This window comes from Lygodium microphyllum, chromosome 17, assembly GCF_053477565.2.
Source record: "Lygodium microphyllum isolate KBCC chromosome 17, Lygodium_microphyllum_v1.1.10, whole genome shotgun sequence".
NCBI lineage: Eukaryota > Viridiplantae > Streptophyta > Polypodiopsida > Schizaeales > Lygodiaceae > Lygodium > Lygodium microphyllum.
This window is the reverse complement of record NC_141151.1, coordinates 130721153-130747196: the sequence shown is the minus strand read 5'-3', so window position 1 is coordinate 130747196 and position 26044 is coordinate 130721153. Positions and strand designations below refer to the sequence as shown.

General features: G+C 41.0%; 1 protein-coding gene across 3 annotated transcripts in view; it reads right to left on the bottom strand.

Moving 5' to 3' along the window:
- Window positions 1–6812: 6812 nt before the first annotated feature.
- The window catches only part of LOC148022348 (uncharacterized), a 256949-nt gene continuing 237717 nt past the window's right edge, over window positions 6813–26044 (bottom strand). For 2 of the 3 annotated variants that reach the window (XM_087697969.1, XM_087697970.1), the window contains exons 23-25: window positions 23522–23620; window positions 7541–7781; window positions 6822–7449 (exon numbers count right to left, since the gene is read on the bottom strand). In XM_087697969.1, coding sequence (XP_087554095.1) covers window positions 7668–7781; window positions 23522–23620 — 213 coding nt within the window. In that variant the 3' untranslated portion in view covers window positions 6822–7449; window positions 7541–7667. Of the gene's footprint in view, window positions 7450–7540; window positions 7782–23521; window positions 23621–26044 lie in introns of all 3 variants that reach the window. The other variant, XM_087697971.1, reaches the window with a different exon arrangement.

Below are 26044 nucleotides of genomic sequence, written 5' to 3'. Positions count from 1 at the left end.
ATCTTCCCCTCCCAAAATCTCTTCTTATGATATCTATTGCAAAAAAATGCACTTTTTGGTGTCTTTCTACAATGCATACTTCCAATTTGGTTATTCTCTTATCTCCGTTTCACAAATCTTCTCAACTTTCTATGCTCCCAACTTCTCTTAACCATAGCCACATAAGCCAGAGCTTCTCTCAACTATAGCCATATAGCATCTAGCTTCTCTCTTTATTCCATGGTCATTATCTTATCTCCATTTCACAAATCTTCTCATCTTTCTATCATCATATAGCCATAGTGACACAACCCCTAGCTTATCCCAGCCGTAGCCACACAACATCAAGTCTCTCTCTTTCTTTTGAGCATAGCCATACCACACAACCCACACCTTCTCCTAGACATAGCCACCTAATACCCAACTTCTCTCTTCCTTCCATTCTACAAAATTTCATATTTTTTTGTGCTCACACAGCCATAGCCACATAACCCTCCGTACTTCCATTACCATTCCAATGGCATCTACATGTCAGCAAAGGTAATGCACATATGTACCCCAACCTAAAGTCTTTCTTGACAAGCCCATGCTTGCACCTCAAATTACCTGCAACAATTCCTTCTTCCTATCAAAGACCCTCAAGCATGATATAATTATTCCCATCTATGATCTAGACTCGTCTTGCTTTGGAGTGCATAAGAATGACATTTGTTGTAAAAAGAAACCACTATGTCATGCAAGTAAGCCAAGTGCATACCTTTATGGGCTATAACCACCAACATTGTTAAGGAGCAACAAGGTACTATATGAAATTGCATCACCATATCATGATTGAATTGATATCTTCCATGCTCATCCTACATCTGTCTAGTATGAACAAAATGAGGTAGTATGGCTAAGTGTTTTTGGCCCTGCTACATAACTAAAACCAACACACATATATCCTAAAAACTATATGATACAGGAAACTCTGATATATCACTAACAATATAACCTAAATAACAAGCAAAGTAGAATGATCACTTAGACATGTAAAAAAAACAAAAGTGTCACACAAAATAGATCAACTTATTCCTTCATCATCAAATCGATACAAAATGAGACATTGCCTAAATAATTATTATTGTGCAAATCTTAACAAACACCTACTTCACATGACATCGAAAGTACATTCACATTGGAAAAAATTAAATTATAGGTCATGAGTGTCTGGCTTGGCTAATCAACGATATTCAAATCCATATGCAAGGTGGAATGATCAAGTCAATCATAGTAAGTGATTGTTAAAGTCTCCTAAATCTATAGGAGCATCTTGTATTGATGGGAAGTGACTGTATGAAGAGCTTTAACTTCTGTATTGGTGGTAGAAAAGTGAACTTATTTGATGCTAGAGTTGTTTTATTTTTATTGGGATATATTGAGGGCTGAAATGATGAACGGGTTGCCCCTTACCCATCCAACCTCTAATCCTCACTAAGAGAACTAAAGAGGGACACCACCTAGCCAAAGGGAGGATGGGCTAGGACATCCCTTTTCTCAAAGAGAATCAAGAGAACCAAGACACAAATTTACAAGAGAGAATATATGTACTAGACACCATATTAGAATATGAGAGAGAGAGATGAGAGGAGAGGGAGACAAGAGGAGAAGAGGTAGAGGAAGCTTGCCATTATGCTACATGGAATGAGAAGATGAGAAGAGAGTGAGATAATAGGAGAAGAGGTAGAGGAAGCTTGCCATTATGCTACATAATAAAAGAACTCACTCATAGCTCACCTCAAAGAGATGGACTAGCACGAGGGTATTCTAGAGTGCTCTCATGGGCTTGTCATTCTCCATTCTCTCCCCCTCCCATTCTCCATGGGCTCTTTATATAGCCTCCATGAGAGATTAGATTAAGCTAATATTCTTGATTAACATAATCCTAGATGATGTATGGCATCTTTGAAAATATAGAGAATAGTGGATGGGACAAGTTTCCACCTTGGTCATCATGCAAGAAGCCAAGGGTGGTGATAGACAAAATAGAGAAATGGAGCTAGATTACAAGAGGTGGGTGCCCAAAGCACATTATTATAATATATTTGCAAGAAGGATAGAATGGAAAGTTGGTGTGGTGAAAGAGAGAAGCAAATTGCATGTAGCCAGCAGTCTGCGCCTTTGTAACTTCAAATCCATGAAGAATCTGAAAAAAGTTTCTTCTGCACCTTTGTAGACCAGGTCGAAATCGATCGGGCAGCGTGGGAATTTTCTTGAAATTCGCTTTTTCTTGGGAGTTATTGAGATTATAAAAAATGGCTTTCAAAAGCTGCTTTGACTTTAGTCCCCCATATATATATGAATACATATAAGCATGTGACAGAAGGGGTCCATGCTTGTAAGCTTTTGTGTAAGATCCAAATGACACCATAATGTGGATATTGACTTGTGTGCTAGGGTGAGGTGTCCTCTAATGATGGTGATAGATTCTAAATCTTAGTGATACAGGCGAAGCCCATGTGTAGTTGGAGGCTAGTCCTTTGAAAAATCTATGCACTCACTCAACTCCTAGGTGTAATCCATTTTTATCTTCATTAAGATAATCATCTCTTTTACCCTTTACATTGACATGCCTCCTAAGAACTTGTTCCCCCCATTTGCTAGAGTTATCATAATCGAGAAGCAATGTAACATACCTAGTGCTTGAAGAGTAAACCCAAAGTGATATGGTAAGCTCTTGATAGGGGTTTTGGCCAAATTTTGTGGTAATAATCCGGGTTGTAAAAAACCCGGATCAATATTTTGAAATTTATTAATTTTCTTTCCTTTCAAGTGGGCAAAATAATAGAAAAGAATTATGTGGTATCAAGTACTTTGTGACAAGCTAGAATTTATGTGGAGATAAACGAAAGTATAAAAAATTAATGATCAATAGATTCAGGAATCTTACATTTTTATTCCTTATACGTATACTATATTCTTTTACATCATATATTTTGGCTTGTTTTGTGATTTTTTTCTTTTCTTTTAAAAAATCTATATTTAAAAATTCAATGGATTTTTAAAAACTAAACTTTAAGTCCATTGCCTATAAAGACCATTCACTTGGCTTCATTTTTATTTTCTAACTCTCCAACCACTTTTTCTCTCCCAAGCACCCTTGTACTTGCCTCATATACCCATTCTCCCACTATGGATCACACTTTCATCAGCTACATGTAATTCCTTTAAGGCATGGAATTCATTAGAAGATTAGAACTCTACTAGATCTTTTGTCCCAATATTGACAAGTAGTATGATATAGTATTGTGGCATGATCCAAGCCTACAATGTCCCATCAAGTAGATGAATACATACCTTTAAGAGTTTACCATTGGTTTTGAGCATTTCGTTAAGGAATGGTAGCCCTGCAATCTCTTAAAATACATCAATGGCACAAAGGCATTTTGCAAATGACTAGGTCATTTCTATACAAATATCACCCCTGCCTACTTCAAGCACCTCACTCCTCAGCAAGCTAGAGAATATGGCATTGATCAATCTAGCACCACAACTATCTCTCTTGGATGGCCACTTTCGTTTTGTTACGTAATGAAGGTGAAGATCCCCTACAATCAAAATGAGTGCTAAAGAGCATGTGGAAGGGTTGTTGAAAGATATCCCTAACCCAAGGTCTCCACCAGTGGATAACACCAAAGAGGAAGCAAAGACTATACATGAGATAAAAGCTCTAGACCTTATGGGCAATAGAAATATAGTTACTATAGATAGTACCATGGGGAGTGGCTTACGTAAGCAAGATGACGCACCATATATCATTGATCTAGACTATTGCATAGATAGCATGAGCAAAATCTTTCTCAACAACAAAGAATTTATTCAAATGTCATAAAATTAAAGTCTTTTATGAATTGACTTGAATTTGTTTAATAGTCGCATACATTTTATGATAGTTGAAATCTATATCTCGAACATATTTTGTATTCTTTTTGTTCAATTGTTATTATATTGAAGTCATTTATAAATCGATGTTACATGGTATAACTGTAAATATTTTCAAACTATAAAATATGATAATAACAATAATTTATATTTAATAAAATTTATTTTTTTGATAGGCTAAACTACTTAGTTTTGTCTTAAAATGCCAAAAATTTGGAAAAAAAAAAGTCAATTGAGCTTCCTAGGAAGCCCTAGATGATATGGTACATGAAGGGAAGCAATGGATACTACAATGCATCATTCACACACCATAGTGTCCAAGGCTTTCTAGGTAGCTCATCTAGCATTTTTTATCCCATTTTTAGTATTTTAAGACAAAATTATGTTGTTTAACATATCAAACAATAATTTTTAAACTACAAATTTTAATAAATTTCACTTGTAGTTTGTTGCTTGTATGATGTCTGCTAAGTTGCCATTTAGTAAAGGAGAAAGGCTAAATGACTACCTGCCTCGATAACAAAGTGCTTATTTTACTTAATCATAGATTTTTCAATTGACGTTGCAAATTTGATAATTGTACCATCATACATTAATACTGTATGAGACATTCAAGGTAGAATAAAATGCAAAGGTTTTTCATTACATATCGAAGTTTACAAAGTATATTGCATTGCAGTGTGTATTACAGAAACTTCTAGCCCTTGGCATCATTAATCTATATCCCTTTTTATCCTTCTAACTAATTGCAAGTCTCTCTATATAATGGTCACATGCTTGGTATGAACCTCTCAAATTATATATTAGCCTCCAATGCATTCCCTTGCATGCTAAATTGATCTTTGTAAGAGCAAAGAATTTCATTCACTAAGCGTGCAAATGGCACTTTCCTAATCAGCAGGTCATGCTCTTTTGGTACTTGCGAATCTCCTTTAAGGCTGCCATATCCTCTACTTTAGCCTTTTCCTTGGGACTTGTCCTATTGGACCTCACCATGATTGTTATCTCTATGCTTGTTGGGACGAAAGTTAGGGCTCATGTGTGGGTCGCTTAGCAAGGGCTGATTGGTCCTAGAGCAAGAAGGGGTACTCCAGAAGGAGGAAGTGCCTTGGATCGCTTTGTTGGTAGCTTGGGGCATTGCATGAGACCCTTGCCACCTATTGAGTACCTCTCAATTGCATCTACACTAGCCTCATGCCAATGAATTCTATTCTGCAACCTATTGATGTCATTATCAATATTGCCCTCACAGAGAGAGAGAGAGAGAAACTTGAGAGTGAAGCATTCCACCAAACCTACCACGCTTTCCTTCCTCTTCTTCCTATTCTCATTCTTATAATGAGCATCTTAAGCTTGGTGGAAGGATCTATAACTATGAAAACCTACAAACGGGATGCCATTAGGTTCCATTGAATGCACATATTTATATGGTAAGGGAACAAATGTAAAAGCATATGAAGACGATAGAAGCTAAACATTGTAGTTAGTTTTATGACAAACATTAAGGATTAAATCTATCGTGATTGTGGTGTGGTGGGAGTTGATATTGAGTCTATGGTGCACCATTCCTTATTGTGATATGGCAAGACAACAAACATTAAGGATTACATCTATCATGATTGTGGTGTAGTGGGAGTTGATATTGAGTCTATGGTGCACCATTCCTTATTGTAATATGGCAAGACAACAAACACCATTTTATGATAATCCTAGTGAATAATCACTTGTAATGTTATCCAAAACATCTACACTACAAGTTATGACATTTTGAACATCTTTCAATGCTTATGCTTAACAAAAGACAACCCCAAGATCTCCTACATTTCGAATTTATGCACCTTGTTATTGTTATTTGACTTTGCTATCAACACCTAGTAAAATTTAGAGTTTCCTAAAGCATAAGTATAAATAATTTCTTGAGGAGAGATGCATGTCATGATGCATGGAGTTACTGAACTCCCCATCTTTAGTTACATATGCTTCTGCATTATAGACTGTAAACTGGCTTTTCACACAACCCTTGTGTTGAAAGTCATGTTAGTTTGTGCTTATCAAATGTTTTTCTTTACAAAGCTTACTTACCTTGAATTTTTGACAAAGGTGGTTATTGATAAAAAATCTCCTCTGTTGGAACAGAAAATGCAAGAAATCCTATGCCAAATAGATAGTTTGTTTAGTACGTCATGTTCTTTCTCTTAGTAACAACTGGGAAAATGATCTCATTTGCATGTATATGTGAAGTCCCTACATAAAATCTCAAGGATAAGACCATTATCATGAGATCCGTTACTATTGAGCCTCAGAATCACCACAGATCTGATAATAGCGCAGGCAGTACACACTGCACACCACACATCATGTACCACTTCACCAAAATCTACCACTCAAATTTACCTTTGCAGTTGCAATTCAGTATACAAAGTCATACACAATTGCATCAATTCTGGTCACAGAAGCACACACTTAGCATACCTGTGCTCACACAACAAGCAATTTTGTACATAATAAGCACCCCAGACCTATAAAAACCAGGCATTACTATATGTCGACAACTCCAGTATCAGTTAGAGCTGTAACACACATCAACATATCAGTTTTCATGACCATTTTTCAAACTATCTGTGACATGATAATTTGATCACAATAGAGTGCAAAAAGTGAACCATGGAAGCAAAATTTTCCTACTGTTCACCTACACAGGTCCTTGTATCGAGACAAAAAGATGAAAGAAGAAACTGAGCCTGCAGTTTTGTGCTTTGATTTTCATACCCTACAAAAACCATGATCAGAACCCCTCCCAAGGCAGAGGGGAATGTTGCTAATTACAGTAGCCAGCAATTTACACCATCTCACCGTTCAGACATGATTTTCTGAGTCCAAATCCAAGATAGATAATAATACTGACTTCTGTTGTCTCTGCCCGGTTTGCAGGCAACTGAATAGAAAAACTTATCTTCAATATAGATATATAAAGCTCAGTATTCTGACATCGATACACGAGAGTAAACATATGCTTATCTCATAGGTATCCTTAGCATTAACTGCCCGAGCAGTCTTTCAATTTTATCAGAAAGAACACATTATGCAAAATTGCTTATAAAGAAGGAACCTGACCAAGAGAGACAATTGAAACCTATTTATATAAAGAATGGTGTAGTCATTTCAATCCGTCTTACATGCTCACTAGGCAGGTTGCCCACATGAGAATATATGCATACATCTGATCAATGTTACAATCAAGTTGAAAATTTCTGTTCTGTAAATCATATATTCTGCTCCTTATGCTTTGAGCTACTTTGATCTGTTTCCATGGTGACCACGCTTCTTAGTGTGACCTTGTGGAAGTATATCCCTTAAACCTTAGTTTCAGGACATTTATTGGACTGCCTGTGTGCGCACTTGGCATATGCAGTACAGTTGTTGGACTGCACTCCCTTCGTGATTGCAGTTGTACATATCCCAACAGTATAGCTGTTGGATCACACTCCCTTCGTGATTGCAGTTATACATATCCTAACAGTAAAGCTGTTGAACATACTCCAACGGCAACTGCAGTTAAGCACCAAAAGCTTGAGTAACCTTCTAAACTTGATCAAACAGCATATTTACTATACACAGAAGAATTAAAATGAGTACTTACAAGAATATGGAGGGAACTGATATGTTTACAGCTATTAAAGGCTGCATGATGACTGTACTGAAGCAATGCCTCCACAAGCTTCAAACGATGCACAGGCGAAAACTTCTCTTCTACATTGTTTGAAGTTTCAATTGATAAACCCAAAAACTGATTTTGTCCTGCTACCTCCCTCGCCATACTGGTCATTCCACTGCCGCATTTGAACCATGCTACTAGCATCATAGGTGATAGACATGCCAACCTATACATTATTCAGAATAAGACTTAAGATTAGAAGGAAGAAATCGTAATCAAATACTAATCCTAAACTTCCATCAAGATACATATGCATGCACATACACCTTGTTGTTAAACCTCAACTTTTCATCAATGTACAGTGTAGATTCAACAATACTAATCTCATAGTTGGAGATTCAAAGAGAGAATGATATGCCAAAGCCAAAAGAAGGAAAATGGAGTCTATGATATGAGGAAACCCGATAGTTAAGCTCCTGTCTACATTGACAACAAGAAAAGGAAAATGAAGTCTATGATATGAGGAAACCCAATAGTTAAGCTCCTGTCTACATTGACAACAAGAAAAGGGAGTGGTCTCATCCAAAGCATCATATCTTCAACAAGTAGCAAGAGCAAGCATAGAACCTCATGGAATAGTGCCCAAAGCCGTCCCACATGTGAATCAAATTGCCTTGCACTAGTTGTCTAGGTCGAGGCAGCCTAGTTGTCCATGTCTGACAGACAGATCAACTCGTCCAATCCGTCCTGTCCAGTATGACGCATCCAATCCAAACTATCCAACTGTTTTAAAGCGCCTATTCACGGCCATTTGGGTTTACTTTTGGGGTAGTTGTAGGGGTTGTTTAGGCTTCCTCTCCCACAACAATGTGTATGTACCCCAATCTCTTTTTTTCCCCTTTTTTTGGCAATATATACTCTCCCTTTCTTTCCCTCTCTTATGTCAAATTCTAATTTCAAGCTCAACTTTCAAGCTCTCTATTCTCAAGACTCAAACTCTCTCTCCTCAAGCTCTCCACGCCCTTCTCCCTCAAGCTCTGCTTCACACTATCTCTGACCTACCTCCACTCTCAAGCTCTCCATCCTCTCTATCCTCAAGCTCTCAATAAGTAAACTCCTAGTATAGAAATAGCATACCCTATGTAAACTCCTAGTATAAAGACTCTAAATGTTTGAGGTGTATTATTTTCCATCCCAACATTAAGAGCCTTTCAGTCCCAACATTAAGTATAGGCCTTAAACTTATTATTTGAAGTCCCAACATTTAAGTATAGGTCTTAAAATTATATGTAGAACTTTTTCTCATCGAACATAGCATCAGACATAGGTCCAAGATTTATTAGTCCAATTAGTACCTTCTAGTATCGAACGGTCCTAATTGGACGCCATTGGATGTGACAACCATGCGAGGTGGTCAATGCATGGGTAGGAGCCTTGGACGTGAAATTCTACAATAGAGAAACTTGAAGTTCTACAATAGGGAAACTAGATAGGAAAACTTGAAATTCTGTCCCATGCTACCATGCTCCACCTTCTACATCTTGAATCTTTAACATAGCCTGTCACTCTATGCCCCCTGCCTTGACTTTGAGATGGTGTGCCCGCAAAAGAAAGAAAGAAAGGGAGTTGTATGAACATCTACAAGAGGACAACTTGGCCAATAATCCTACCAACAAAAACCCAAAAGACAAAGTATCCAAGGAAAAGTACAAAATAAGAGACTTTCAAAACGAAAAAATATACAACAATGGGGAGGTCTATACAAAGCTTGAGTGAATAGTCAACCATGAAGTCTATAATGCCAAACCATGAGTGGCTGGCAATGAAAGAAAGTCCAGGATCCCAAGCCCTAACAAAAGCATCTCTCCTGATCATATTCTCTGAACCACATTGTCCTCTCCTATCTTCCATGGAAAGTATGGACAATCTCTATCCATATCTTGGAGAGTTTCTAAAGTGGGTATGTTCCAACAAATCTATGGCACGACTACATTTGATGGTCCAAATATACCAAGTATTCATGCTAGCTATGAGCTCTCACTTGTGGTAGTGCTCTTGAGTCTACAATGACTGTAAAATCCAGTGTGCCAATTCTCCTCAAGAGCTAAATGAGATAGGCATGACTCCCCTACATATCCTCACAGCCACAAGCTGGGTCTCTCTTCATGATCCATGCAACCATCCTTTATTTCACTAGACTCTACTATGCCCAAAACAAAACGTCCACCCCCCCCCCCCCCCCCCCCACACACACACACACACACACACACACACACACACACACAATGCCCCATATTTAATACACATGACATGATCTTTGCCATAACAATGTATAATGTATTTATACTTGGGGCACGTAAAGGGTGCATTCACATGTACAATGTGCATATACACGGAGGTTACCAGGCCTTTATATCCCAACCACCTCCCACTTAAAGGTCCGAAATGAACCTCTAGCTAACCAACTCCCACTAGTCGAATGCAATGCTCGTACTGAGCTTTGCTTAGACTTTTAGTGAGAACATCTCTAGGGTTGTGTTTTAATTTTGGTGAATGTGATTTCACCATCTTCTAGAATTTGTCTGATGAAGTGATATCGCACACCTATATGCTTTGTGCGTGAATGATACATGGCATTCTTAGCCAGATACACAGCACTCTAGCTATCACATCCCAAAACTGTAGTACCCATAGACATGCCGAGATCATCTGCAAGTCTGCTCAACCATATAGCTTCCTTAGAAGCTTCAATAGCTGATATGTATTCAGCTTCGGTGATACTCAGTGCAACAATATTTTGCAACCTGGAACACCAAGAAACAGCCCCACTAGCAACTGTAAAGACATACCCGCTGGTGGACCTACGAGTGTTCAAGTCACCTACGATGTTTGCATCACAATAACCCTGCAAACTAAGTGCACTTTGCCCATAGCAAATACTTTTTCTATGTGTATCCTTAAGGTATTGAAGAATACACTCGACAGCCTCCCAATGTGCTTTGCCAGGATTTGACATAAACATGCTAAGAACTCCCACTGCATGAGCAATGTCTGGACGAGTAGCAATCCTAGCATACATAAGAGGGCCACAAGCTGATGCATAAGGAACTCCCTTCATAGCATTTGCTTCCACGTTATCTTTCGAACTGTTGGCTTTGCTAAGCTTGAGATAAGGAGGTAAGGGTACCCCAAAAGGCTTAGCTTTAGCCATGTTAAATCTGTCTAGTACCTTTCCAATGTACTTTTCTTGAGATAATAACAACAATTTCTGCATTCTATCTCTATGAATCCTCATGCCCAAAATATGCTCTGCATTCCCTAAATCTTTCATGGAGAAAGCTGATTTTTGAGAGCATTCAAGCTAGTCTTTCTTTTCCCAGCTAGTAACATATCATCCACATACAAAACAAGTATGATGGGGCTGCCATCCGTATCCTTTTTCATGTACAAGCAATGATCTACATGGCTGCATGTAAACTCATGAGATAGCATAAAAGTGTCAAACTTTTTGTACCATTGCCGTGGTGCTTGTTTCAGCCCATACAGGCTGCATTTTAGCTTACACACCATTTGCTCTTTTCCAGGAACTACAAAGCCCTTGGGCTGTTTCATGTAGATTTCCTCATCAATGTCACCATGCAAGAAAGCCGTTTTTACATCCATTTGATACAGCTCTAAATCCAAAACAGTAGTAAGAGCGAAAAGCATACGTAAAGTAGTCATCTTCACAACAGGCGAGAAGACCTCTTGGAAGTCAATCCCTTCCTCTTGTGCATAACCTTTGGCAACTAGCCTTGCCTTGTACTTGGGTTTCCCATCAACTGTTTTGACTTTGTACACCCATTTGTTTGGAAGTGGCTTCCTTCCCTTTGGCAATGGCACAAGATCCCAAGTATCATTTGCATATAGAGATTTAATCTCTTTTTGCATAGCTAGCTCCCACTTACTACTGAACTCACATGACTTGGCCTCTTTGCATGTAAGAGGGTCACCCTCATCTGTAAGCATCACATAATGCAAGGAGGGGTCAAACCTATGTGGTTGCCTTTTTACGCGTGTAGACCTACGTACCCAATGATCAACATTTTCAGGAATTGGGTCTACATCTGGAGGTATATTATTTTCAGCATTCATTTGCTACTGTAAACCATTTTTAGCATGCTGTATAGCACCTTCATTTTCATTTTCAACGCTTGCATTTTCATAATCAGCAAGCCTATCTTGCTGTCCATGACCTCCTTGTGCTTCTATTTGCTGTCCATCATCATCTGGCTCAAAAATAACCGGCTGATCATTGGTTTCAGCCAGTGGTACAGCACCTTGAGGTTCATTTTCTGAAGTAATGGATGGTTGCAAACTTTGAAATTTCACCTTTTTCACATCTTTATTAGAGGCTAAAGAGCCTTTCAGCAATTTTGCCTCATTAAACACAATATTACGGCTGCGAATAATTTTCTTGGACTGAGGTAACCACACTCTGTAGCCAAATTCACCTTCATCACCATATCCCATGAAAATGCCGTTGGTGGATTTTGGGTCAAGTTTGTTCCTCAGCTCATCCCTAACATGCACAAAAGCATCATAGCCAAATATGCGTAAATGGTCATATGAGGCCGATTTGCTAGACCAAACCTCCTCAGGGATGCCATTATTTAAGGACCTGTTTGGAGAGCGGTTGCAAATGTGAACCGTGGTTTTGAGTGCCTCTTCCCAAAATGCACAAGGGAGATTAGCAGTGGACAGCATGCACCGCACTCTTTCACATAAAGTCCCGTTATATCTTTTGACTTAAATTCAGTTGATGTGAACTCACCCCCAATATCAATTCTCAAGCATTTCAGCTTTCTACTTGTCCGAGTGGTCACAAATGCATGAAAAGTTTTAAACAAGTACATCCAAATCTTCTTGGAACAATCATCAATAAAGGAGACAAAATATGCAGCACCACCCAATGATTTCACATGCATACTACATACATCAGAATGCACCAAGTCCAAGACATTGGACTTACGAGAGACACCAGAGTAAAATGAATTTTTTATTTGCTTTCCAAACTGACACTCATTACAAAAATCAAGTTTAGAGCCTTTTCCATCAACCCTCTTCAGAGAGGTAAGGACATTAAGTCCTTTTTGGCTCATATGGCCTAATCTCTTATGCCATGACTCCAAGTGGCTGCAAATTTCAGCAACTACAAGAAACTTGCCATTCAAGGCTTTACAGTGCAAACAATACAATGTGCCCTTCTTGGTTCCTTTTGCAATCAGCATGGAATCCTTTTTTACTTTTCACAAACTACTACCAAACAATGTGGCGTAGCCATGCAAGTCAAGCTGACCAACAGATAGTAAACTCTTTTTAATGCCAGGCACATATCTGACATCTTTTAACACAAGCTCTTGACCATTGTCTAAAGACAAGTGTACGGTGCCAATCCCATCAATGCTGCAAGCATGGTTATTTCCAATGTACACATTTCCATAACTACCTGCATGGAACATAGCAAAACACTCCAAGCAAGGAGTTACATGAAAAGAGGCACCAGAGTCTACAATCCAAGTCTGAGTGACACCATCATCAACTGACAAAAGTGCATCAATCACATCAGCCTTGGTAATCTACATATCCTGCATGTGACATACAAGGGCATCATAATCAACTGCACATAATACATCAGCCTCTGTATCTGAAAGCTCTTCTATGACCACGCTAGAGGCCACATTGGCCTTCTCTTTGCCTTTGGTTGTCTCTGATGCATCTGTCTTTTCTTTCTTCTTCTTTTTACCTCCTGCATTCTTCTTTCTCTCTTGTTCCTTCTTATAATACCTACAATCAGGTCTCTTGTGGCCCTTCCGACCACAGTGATAGCAAGTAATGTCACTCTTATCCTTTCCTTTGCTCTTGCTCCTGTTTCTCTACCCTGCATTTGCATTTTTCTTTTCAGCCCTGCCTCTTACATTATAAGCTGAGTTGCTGCCTTCTCCACTAGACGTACGTCTAATTTCTTCATTTAAGATAGAACCCCTCGCCCCATCATATGAGAGATTGGGGTTATTGTTGAGTGAAACCACCAAGGTTTCCCACAAGTCCGGTAGTGTCATGATCAAAAAGATCGCTCTCAACTTATCATCAAAGTCCAAGTTTGCATCTTTGAACTGATTTGGAATCCCTATAAATGCACTCAAGTGCTCAGCTGCAGGCTTTGACTCATCTAGTCGCATATTCACAAACTTGCGCATTAAATGCACCTGATTAACAGGTGTGGTGATCTCATAAGTAGTTTTCAGCTTCTCCCATATTGCATAACTTGTGTCTAAACCCTTAATGTCTGTCAGAATGTCATCAGTGACACCCATCTTTATGTAAGCCACAGCCTTTTTATTCACTCTGGCTCAATCTGCATCAGACATTAGTGCGGGTTTATCTTCCTGCAAAGCATCCTCACAATTCTTCAGGAACAAAATGCCCAACATACGGTCTTTCCAAAGGTCAAATCCATGACCATGAAACCGTTTAATCTCCATCAAACTCTTGATGTCTAAACTGGAAGAAGTTGCAGCCATTTTATCACGAACACAAGAGTAAATGCACTAATATGCGGAAGCACAAGCTGAACCAGCAAAATAACCTGCTGTTTTTCCTCAACCAGAAATAAATCTCTGCTGTTTATACATTAACTAGCCACTGCACGAGCAAAAGATGCAGAAATTTACCAAAATTCTGCGCAAATCCCCAAAATTTCAAGTCCAAAATTGCATGAATGTCAGTCAATCTGACCCAGCTGAGTAAAGCTTTGCCAATACATGAAAAGCCCAAATTTTTGGGATCCAATGTCAGGAAATTTTGCTCAAAGGGCCAAAATTTTGACTAATTTGGCAATATTCCCAAATTAATTTGGGTCACCGCTCGCAATGTCTGCAATTTTTGACTCGAAAGTCACTGACAGACATGAACAATGTCAAATTTGGGAAAAGCCCCAGATTTCTGGCTCGAATCCTCACAGATCTATGATTTGTGCTTTCAGCGTGTGAACTGTCGCCAAGGCAAGTGGTAATTGAAAAGTTTGAAATAAAAATTTTGATTAAAAAAAAACTGACCAAGGGGGGTTTCCGTTGACCGTCGCGTGACTGACGACTGTCACGGCCTAGTCGTCAACTATCGCCAGCCCGTTACACGACCGTGCGCCTGCCCGCTGGACCCGTCGCATCCAATGCTTGCCATAACACCGCCTGTCTAGCTGATTCCTGTCGCCACTTTGCGCGCTAAACTAAGTCACGCCTGCCCGTCACACCTGTTGATCCGTCACGCCGCCCGTCACGTACAGCACCAATGCTGTTCGACATTACGCAGCAGGTCACCTGTGACTTGACTGTCGCCTATGAGCTGAAGGTCACCTGCCTATCGCCCGCTTGCAGAGAGTCTCTTGTTGGTCCACGACACGAATGCTCAGTCGCCTGTCTGCTCGTCGTGTTCGACTGGTAAGACTTTGGGAAGCGTACACAAAACCTATAGCTCTGATACCAGTTGTTGGAAGTAATAGGGACGTAGCTCGAGCAAGAGTGAACTAGTGAGTGTGAGCAGAGTGAAAGTACGAGACGATAAGAGTGTACCAACAATGTGTTGGTACACAAAGAATAAAATGTATTTATACTTAGGGCACGTAAAGGGTGCATTCACATGTACAATGTGCGTGTACTATACATAGAGGTTACCGGGCCTTTATATCCCAACATAGGTCTTGGTGGGCCATTGTGGGTGCTTTGGGTGAGACCTCTTGGGATGAATAGGAGCAAGGTTTGCTTGACAATCCCTCTTGGTTCACATTTTGGGCTTGACAGGGGGTGTTAAGCTAGAGAAGGTACATTAAATGCTAAATCTTCATTACCTCATTAAACAACCCCAAAACTCAAATACAGTTACTATGCTTCACTATTCCATAGGCAAACCCACAACCTTGATTGGTTATCTCTATAAATAGAGAGTATGCTAGTTCATTTGCATAGCTTGCATCCTCAATTATCCCTTTAACCATTCTTCATGATCATCTCCACCAGCCTCCATGATTGCTTCAACACCTGTTCAACACACTCTAGCTTTTGTTGGCATTCTTTAAAATTCTACTTTCGCTGTCTAGAGCAAGCCGACTTGCTGTCAACAACACTTGGAAGTGTTCTACTGTTGTGCGTGGCTTCTTTTTATGTCACCTAAGCCAGCTGGCTTGTGCAGCTTGCCACCACCATCAAACCAGATTGTGCTTAGAATTTCCAGCTACTTCTCAACTTCGCTGTGCTGGTCTGCTTCCAGTAATTGCTGATCAGGCTGCTTGGACTGCTATGTCACCACTCTAGCTTCTAGTTGTCGCCTTTTTGGTTTTCTGGGCCTTCTAGGCATGGACCTAGTTTGCATTTTAATCTACAGCAGGTTGTTTTTATGTTTCCAACACCGTTTCTTCATCAGCCTTTGCTTTGATTGGTGATTTGACACCTGCCTCAGCCCGCTCCTACGACAGTCATCAGCTATTGGACTGCTCTACCTTCGAGTATTGTGTACTTGCATTCATTTACATTTAGCATTCATCCAGTTTCATTTAGATTCTCCTCTAGCCTATTTTGCATTTTTGCATTTTTGTGTTTTTGTTTGAGTTATTGTGTTTTATTTGTGTTCATACCTTGTATGTTTTCACAATGCAAACCTGAGCATATCTTCACATGTCTTTGGGTCTCCTCTAGCTAGCCACACCTTGGACTTGCCAATATGGCCATGCCATATCCAATCCATGTACCAATTGCTAAGATCCTGTGAATTAATGGCTATAGGAAGATGGATACCTTCCAAGTCCATAAGTTGTCAACCAGCATCCTCTTATAGTTTGACAGGAAATGATCTGAAATGCCATGTTTGTGCCGATAGAAGATGGATATCTTTCAAGTCCTAAGTTGTCAACCAGCTTCCTCTTAAAGTTTGACAGGAAATGATCTGAAATGCCATGTTTGTGCCGATAGAAGATGGATATCTTTCAAGTCCTAAGTTGTCAACCAGCTTCCTCTTAAAGTTTGACAGGAAATGATCTGAAATGCCATGTTTGTGCCAATAGAAGATGGATATCTTTCAAGTCCTAAGTTGTCAACCAGCCTCCTCTTAAAGTTTGATAGGAGTCCTCTTATCGTGCTCATTTGAATCCTCCTCCCTAGCCTCCTAGTGCCCAAACAAGGGACCACCCATCACATAGCCTGTCATGAGGTAGTCAATTTCTAGCTTAATGCTCTTGGGACACTTAAGTTGTGCACATGTAAGGTTAAGTTGAATTTTCCATGTGTTAAATCTTGGTTGGAGACATTGAATAGCCTTTGGAAATGACTTTGATGTTGGCTAAAGGTTTGAATCATTTAACATATCTAACTAAGGTCTGTGGAAAGTTTCAACACTTTCAAGTTCAGAAAGGTCACGATTTTAAATTAAGGCTAGACAATGGCCAAAGTTTGGGCATGGGCCATGTATTTTTCAATTTATTAATTTATAATTGGCTGGAGATTCAGTTTAGAGGCTGATTTTTGCATGGGCAGGCTTGATACTTGCATGCAGCCATATTTAGGAGCCATGCAAGGCTGGAAGGGGAAATTCTAGGGATATCTAAGGGTGGAAAGATAAGTTGGGAGTCAATTCACAATGGCTAGTCCATGAGCACTTGCCAGTGCATGAAACTGTGTCCCCTACTTTGTTTTATCTCCTCCTTCAAAGCAATAGTCGGCACCACAAGAGAAGAGGTGCCAACTGCTGCTCTGAAGTAATGTCAATCCCCATATGACATCTAAGATATCTCATTGTGGTGTAAGGGAATCCAAGCAAAGTCCTTGTGAGGTCTCCACTTTGGTTGTCTAGTGAGACATACCCAAAAGCCATAAGACTTGTGTCAATTGGTTAAGCACCAAATGCTCTAGTGAAGATCTTCATGGGTGCAACAAAGGTCCCAAAGTTGCTCTCATCCTTATCTAAATAAACTAGTAATGTCTAAGGGACCACGAGAATGAACTATAATAAGAAAAAGGGAACTCTAATAAGAAAATTGAAACCAAAGCCATGAAACAAAAGTAAGTATTGATGAGCAATTGTGGTCTAAGGGAATCAAAGTGAAGTCCTCATGAGGTCTCCACTTTGGTTGTTTAGTGTCACATACCCAAAAGCCATGAGACTTGTGTCAATTGGTTAAAGCACCAAATGCTCTACTGAAGATCTCCATGGCTGCAACGAAGGCCCTAAAGTTGGTCTGGACTGCTCTAAGAGCCATTGCCAACTCTCAAGCACGCAAGGTATCTACTCAATTCACAAAGGAACAATAGAGTCTCGTTTTTGCCTAATCATGCTTCTCATGGTGACGATGTGGCTAAGTGTAGAGAATCCCCATTTGATTCCAACCTATCCTACTGCTCTCAATCTCCCTCTCTTTGCAAAAGGTATTGAGCTCTGCCTCCAGCATTGCTCCATATATCACGAGACACGCACAGAGAAATGAAATGATATATTAACGTCTACAAAAGGCCAAAATGATTTATGAGACCATGAGTTACAGTCATGTGCATGAAGGTACAACTGTCTGGGCAAAATATGTAGCACAAAGAAAAATAAGAAAGGACACTAACAATGGCTACGTGTAAAATATAGAGCTCTATCTAGTAACAATGAGCTCCAAATGGTACAATCTCGTGTGGGTATGGAGGGCCTAGCTCTAGCCCCCGAGCAATAATCCCCTGTATCCGCCTATGAAGGTGTCGTCAGTATCTGTGTTGAGGCCTAGGACATCTGGATTGGCTAAGCTGAACGGCTCGATCAATCAGTACTCCTTGTCTGTGTGTGGACTGTGGCGGTGAGAGAGGCTCTCATGTGGATTGTGGCTATAACTGTATTTAAGTCTTTTGAGTCTCCTTTGCAAAGAAGTCTGTGAGTTGCCTCTGTGAGGGGCCTCGGTTTCTTGGAGCAGCTATACTCCTGAGGCGTATGTCATGAAGCTGTCGTATCTCAAGAAGAAAGAGGCAAAGGCATCGCTGATCGGTAAAATCCAGGACTCTGGATAGTGGTCCAAATCCGTCTCTAAAGAGACAGTGGAAACGACCACGGACCTCATAATACGCTGGGCAGTGGCGGATATAATGCTCCTCTGTCTCTGGCTCTAATTGGCATATCTGGCATATGCACTCCTTGGGGGGGGGGGGGGAGAGAGAGGAGAGAGAGAGAGAGAGAGAGAGAGAGAGAGAGAGATTCGTAATTAATACAATTACCTTTTACGAAAAAAAAAGAGAGAGAGAGAGAGAAGCCTGCCACAACAAGGCAAAAGCAAAGGAAATAGCTGTGTCTACAGTGCCTGTTGAACCTTCTTCTTCATGGGAACCCCTATGTACTTATTCTCATTGCCTAGATAAATCCTCGGATGCACCCATTACTCAATGCCTTGATCTTGCTAAGGATCCACAACCTTCTGAATAGTAGCCGTAGTGACAATTGAGCTAGTTATCACCACATGCCCATGACTCTCTAGCTCAGCTAGCCTTTGATGCTTCTAGTCGAGTCATTACTCCATGGGACCACAAATATATAGTTCTACCTCCCACCAAGAAGATTTGTCATCCTCTTTGCTCGCTAACCACCATCAACGTCCCAACCCTTTTGCAGTTTTGGGTGACTTCTTTGACGATTGTGTATTAGAGACATTGGCTGCAAAGGCCCAACAAAGATCTCATCATAGTTCTTGATCCCTTGTGTCTGTCTAGTCCTAAGGTGCCTCTTGCATGCTCCTATGCTTGCTGAATTTCTTGTATCTAAGTCATATATGATGGCCTAGAGCCACTTTGCATTTTGTAATCTTGTTACCTTGGACTTCTTTTTGTAGTTAATATAATTACCCATTACGAGAGAGAGAGAGAGAGAGAGAGAGAGAGAGAGAGAGAGAGAGAGAGAGAGAGAGATGTGTGGATGGACTTATGCTAGAGAGTCCCTTGTAAGACTGGAGACTTAAGGGGCAGCTGCATTTGGAGTTTGCCTTGGTTAATCATATTTATCATTTCCTTATTAAGTATCATGATTGGCTCAAGTAAGGCCAATTGTGTTTGGGGCCTCCACAAAAGCATGCTATGGTGGAAATCAACAGTAATTGAGGGCTCCATCAACAAAACTCCCTTCAAATACAAAGTATTTATTTGGCAAATGTTGGTGGGTGGCCTCTCTCTTGCTTCTCCACTTTCTAGACAACATCTCTAATGATTCATACTTCTTCTACACTAAAAGGATGGAGACATGTCGCCATCAGTTTATCTCCTGCCCTGTGGCAAGAAAAGTCTAGTCCCTTTTGTTTGAGATTTAGCGCCATGTGATGGGAACTCTTATGTGTCCCCATGATTGATGTTTGGCAAGGCTAGGTTTTTGGATCCTATGTAGATGCATATGAAGATTGTGTTTCACTTCCTACACTTCAAGGGTTGTTGGCATAATAGGACCTGGGATGTCTTTATTTTCTATTCCTATTGTGGTGTGCAAAGTCATTTTTCTTGTTTGAGGGGTCTTCATTGGCAACTTGATATTGTGAAGCATACAGACACGAGAGAGAGAGAGAGAGAGAGAGAGAGAGAGAGAGAGAGAGAGAGAGAGAGAGAGAGAGAGAGAGAGAGAGAGAGAGAGAGAGAGAGAGAGAGAGAGCTGGAAAAGGCGTTTGACTATGTGGACTGGTCTTTCCTTGCAGATCTTATGTCTGCTATGGGCTTTGGTATCCGGATGTCCCGATTGATCTACACCATTAGTACTGAGGCTTCCTCAAGAGTTATGCTTAATGGTGGGGTTACAGAGCCATTTGTCCTTGCACGCTCGGTCAAACAGGGTTGCCCTTTGAGTCCTCTCTTCTTTGCCTTGGCGACTCACCCGGTCCTTTCAATGTTATCCTCCATGGCGGCTTCTGCCCAGCTGGCAGGGTTATCTCTTCCTTTGGGGCAGCACTTCATTAGCCAATCTTTGGCTGATGACTCCTTTATGATTTTGCAGGTGGACAGGGACAACATTCGCAAGGCATTAGATGTTTGGACGCTCTTTGGTCAAGCCTCTGGTCTTCGCATCAATGCCTTTAAGTCAGCCATTCTCAGTTGCACGGAGCCGGATTTACAGTCATTAGGCTGGCAGGGCCAGGTGGTTTCCCGTGGCTCCATTGTCAGGCATCTTGGATACCCATTGGGGGTGGATGTACGGCCAAAGGACCTGCTGGAGTGGATTTCACAAAAACTGGCCGCGAAGTTTATGTATTGGAAGTCGCAAGCCTGGCCGTTCCATGTCCGCCTCAAAGTGGCTCAGACAATTATGCTACCAATGCTGACGTATTTCCTGCCATTACTGCCATGGACGCCCACTACTTTGAAGGCTCTCACTCATCCCATTCGTTTCATGCTATGGAAGAAAGATTCACTGCAGGCAGGCATTTCCTGGATTTCATGGTCACATGCATGTACCCCTAAGCGCATGGGTGGTGGAGCTATTTTGGATGCAGAAACTCATATGCTGGCTCTTCGTTGGTCTCTTTTTCGTGCCATGTGTGTGGATCATCACCCGTGGACCATCATAGCCCGTTATTTTCTTGAGGACAGCGGGCTCCGCCAGGGTAACACACGGCTTCGGGCCTCATGGTGGCATGTCCTTAATGCTGACTCTCGATTTTCCAATCCCTCTTCCTCTTTGTTACTGCACTTGGTCGGCTCTTGGAAAGTGGTGCTCCAAAAGGCCCGTTGGCATCCTGTAGGGGACCGCTTGCAGACTAATTCTTTTCAGCTGGAATTGTTGGCAGTATCCAGATTACTTTCATGGGAAGATAAACATCAGCTCAGACCAAGATTTAACCGCATGGCCCGTTTGGGTGTGACTTCGATTGCGGATGCTACCCTTGCTACTTGCAATGTCCTCGCATCGTTTCGGACTGCTAGGAGACTTTTCAGGATCCCGCGCGGATACCGTGATTTATGGGGGAAGCTTTCGTCGGAACTTCAGGGTAGGCAACCCTTTCCTGCCCTATCTACGGATCGCCCTTGGCAGGACTGGGACCTTGCAGGCCGGTTGAGTCTGGAAAAGGCCTCTACTAATCAGGTGTATCATCTTCTCATTAAAGATCACCAATGGCTAGGTGTGAAAGCTAATACTGTTTGGGGCCTGCGGAAATCACTGTCATGGTGGCAGGCAATGCTGATGGAGGGATGGCAGAATAAGGCACCTTTCAAATGCAAGGTCTTTCTGTGGCGGGTAATGATTGGTGGTCTTCCTCTTGCCTCGGCCCTTTCCAAGCGTCGAATCTCGAATGGCAATTGTTTCTTCTGCACCACTACGGCGGAATCGGCCCGACATCGTTTTCTTTCTTGCCCGCTCGCCAAGAATATATGGTCTCTCTTGTCGCAAATCTGGCGCGCAGTGGTGGGGTCCTCACTGACTCCTTTCGATTGGGTTTTTGTGCGCCCAAAGTATCCCACACCGCCACCGTTACATATGAAGATCTTATTTCACTTTTTCAGATACTGGGGATGCTGGCACATTTGGACCACTCGAAATGCTTTTCTCTTTGATTCGGCCTCTAATGTACCGCGACATATTGCAAGGCTTAAAGGGCTCTTGCATTGGCAGCTAGATCTCATCAGGCACTCTGACTTGCTCCCTCGGGAGGATTTGCATTCCTGGCATTTGGCAATTGCCTCTGGGTCCTTGCCATGATTGGTGTAACCTTTTTAGTATACTAATCCGGGGATTTCCCACACGTTGGCCTACGGCCCTCGTGTCTCTTGTACGCGTGTAATCATGTAATCTTGTACTTTTTTTCGTAATTAATACAATTACCTTTTACGAAAAAAGAGAGAGAGAGAGAGAGAGAGAGAGAGAGAGAGAGAGAGAGAGAGAGAGAACCGCTTAGCTACTAACTCTTTTCAACTGGAATTGTTGGCAGCTTCGCGATTACTTTCTTGGAAAGGCAAACATGAGCTCAGACCAAAATTTAACCGCATGGCACGTTTGGGCTTGACTTCAGTTATAGATGCCACCCTTGCTAGTCGCAATGTGTTGATATCGTTTCGTACAGCCAGGAGGCTTTTCAAGATCCCTCGTGGATACCGTGATTTATGGGGACAACTTTTGATGGTGCTCCAGAGCATACAACCCTTTCCTGCCCTTGCTTCGGATCATCCCTGGCAGGACTGGGACCTTGTAGACCGGCTGAATTTGGAAAAGGCCTCAGCTAACCAGGTGTGTCATCTTCTGATTAAAGATCATCAATGGCTGGTTACTAAAGCTAATACTGTATGGGGATTGCGCAAATCTCAGTCATGGTGGAAGGTAACTGTGATGGAGGGTTGGTTGAACAAGACACCTTTCAAATGCAAGGTCTTTCTTTGGAGGGTGATGATTGGTGGTCTTCCTCTTGCTTCAGCCCTTTCCAAGCGTCGAATCTCCAACAACAATTGTTTCTTTTGCACCACCAGTGTGGAATCGGCCCGTCATCGATTTATTTCTTGCCCTCTCGCTAAGAAAATCTGGTCACTCTTGTCAGAGGTTTGGCGAGCAGTGGTTGGTTTCTCGCTAAGCCCTTTTGATTGGGTTTTTGTGCGGCCCAAATACCCCACATCGGCACAGTCGCATATGAAGATCTTGTTTCACTTTCTCAGATACTGGGGCTGTTGGCACAATTGGACCATTCGGAATGCTTTTCTTTTTGATTCAGCCTCTAATGTTCAGGGACATATTGCTAGGCTTAAAGGTCTCTTGCATTGGCAGATAGATCTCATTCGGCACTCTGACTTACTCCCTCGGGAGGACTTACTTCCCTAGCATATTGCAATTTCCTCTGCATCTTTGCCATGACTTTTGTAACTCTTTTGTCGTTTAGTACTTTATAAATATAACATCCATTACGATGAGAGAGAGAGAGAGAGAGAGAGAGAGAGAGAGAGAGAGAGAGAGAACCTTTGCCTTTGCCTGAACGAAGTCATTCAAACAAAGAGGCCGAAGAGAGACCTGAATGTCTTGTCGCTTTATATTTGTATCACATCCACAAGTATTTCCCTGTTCCAATTTCATGAATCAGCTCACGACTTGAGTTTGAAGTATACAAACAGTAGATCACTGCTCAAATAATCACACCCTATGGAATGGTATTATAATTGGCACTGAAGTTTTGTACGAGATAAATGATTCAAACATAGAGTAAAGGACAAGTACGGCAACTATATGAAGTGTAATGAGGAAAGTAAAACCTTAAATCATAACAACAATATAAACTGCTTCAAATCAATCAATGAGTATGTTACACATCTTGAAGGAGACACATGAAAAAGAAGCATCTAGATTGGAACAAGTGGTTTGGGGTATATGACTAAATCATTTCCAAATCTTATTCAACATAATAGGTCTAACGAGTTTACAATTCTCAATAATTTTGAATTTTCTATCAATTGGTTTCAATAGCACATTCAACAATGGGAAATTGCTTCAAAAGTGATAAAATGGACTGTAGTGCCTATTTGAGTTAATTTGTAAACAATGCGAATTTGTCAAGATGACCATCTCAATGTCCATACAACTGAAAAGGTTCAGATTTTCATACATTAGATGCTCAATCACTACCTCATAAAGCATATTTTTATTGGTATACATATCTGAATGATATGTCTCAATAGGACATACTACTATACACTTTAGCATATAGGAAAGTGGTTTCTTAAGATAAGGGAAATTTGTCAAGGTGATAAAACCCACAACCATCTCAATGTTCCTGCAACTGAAAAGGTTCTGAATTTGGTACGTTAGATCTTCAAACAATGGTTACGTAAAACCTGATTTTATGAATGATACATTTGTGAAATTTAGTATTCACAATTGATAAAAACACGTCTTGAACATGTATGAAACGTTTCAAAACATTTGGATATAATGAGATTCATTTGCTTTAGTCTAGCAAAAATAAATAAACAAACAAATAAATAAATAGATAATTTGTAATAACATATTTTTGATTTGGTAGTAGTTAGTGGTTACTTCATCAATTACATTATGTTTCTTAATTCTACTACAAATGCACTTAAAGTTTTCTAAGTCCTCATTGATGAGTTGAATTATGCTTGATTTGTATATTCTTAGTTAATGTGTTTCTTAAAATTTTTTACATTTGTATCAAACCTGTTTCTTGCTGTTTCTAACATTTTAGGGAAGTGTTTCCTACACATGAAATCGTACAAAATCCCTTGTTTTTGAAACTCCTAGCGACAGTGATAACACTCATGCACAATATATTTCAATGACAACACCGATTTGGGAAAAGCATAATCAATCTTTTCATGCATCATATCAGTTAGCATCACTTGATGAAGCTGTATGCAAAGTTTTGGGTCTTGCAAGTCAGTCTTCCACTTAATGACTACCAATATGAAGAGTTTCTCTTCACTTGTATATTGACGAGGACCTCAAAGAGGTCATTATTAGGATTTGGGCAGCAAGGCTCTCTTCACCTAGCATGACAACTAGGGACTTGGATCAGTGCATTCAGAATATTAACTCTTTTCTTACAGACGAGGCCACAAGCAACAGAGAGGGCCTCTTGGAGGGAGACAAGGCTGCTCAAGCTTCAGTGCCAGCACTTTAGAGAAAGGAGGAAAAGCATCTGGGTTGCAAGTGGGTGGTTCTTAGCACTGATAATGAATGTTGCCAAAGCAGAGATAGATGCTATGAAGGAGGCCTGATCAGGCTGCCTGAGAGGAGTTACTATTTCAGATCAGAGGCCAGGATCCATGGTTCACAGCAGAGTTTGGCAGGTCCACATGCTCACTCCAGTTCTCCACGAGAGACAGGGCAGTAGGAGCCAGGACTTTCTCTAGGATTGACAGATTTTATGTAGACGATTGGGCTTGTGACAAGCGGCCTAACGGGCATCATACCTGGCACGACTCTCTCAGACCACTCACGGTTTCAGCTACTTCTCTTTGAGAGAGTCGGAGGACCTCATTCTAGTGTTAGGATTCCAAAGCACTTGTTCTGTGAGGATGATCTCACAGTGACACAGTTGTGGAGATCCAGACCCTTCTTAGCTGGACTAGCAGCCTGACTTGGATGAGTGGTTACAGGAGATTAGCTCCTTGTTCAGGGAGGAGGCTAGGAGGAGTAGAGGGGGCCTTCTAGAGGAGAGATCTGCCAAAGCATCATTGGCTGCCCTACAAAGGGGAGAGGAGAGACGGCCAGGGTGCAGATGGATAGCTGAGAGGATGCGCATTGCCAGAGCAGAGATTGATGCTATGACGGAAGCCAGATTATAGGTTTCATGCGAGAGCTTCCTTTTGGACTCAGTCAGATGACAGAGTTAACAATGATTTTTTTTGCACCATAGGGCCAAAACACTCTAGACAAGGTGTTAGGAGACTTAGGAGAATAGATGGATCTATTGCACAAGGCCCTTTGGAGGCAAGAGGTGGCTACATAGTACTACACAACTTTGCT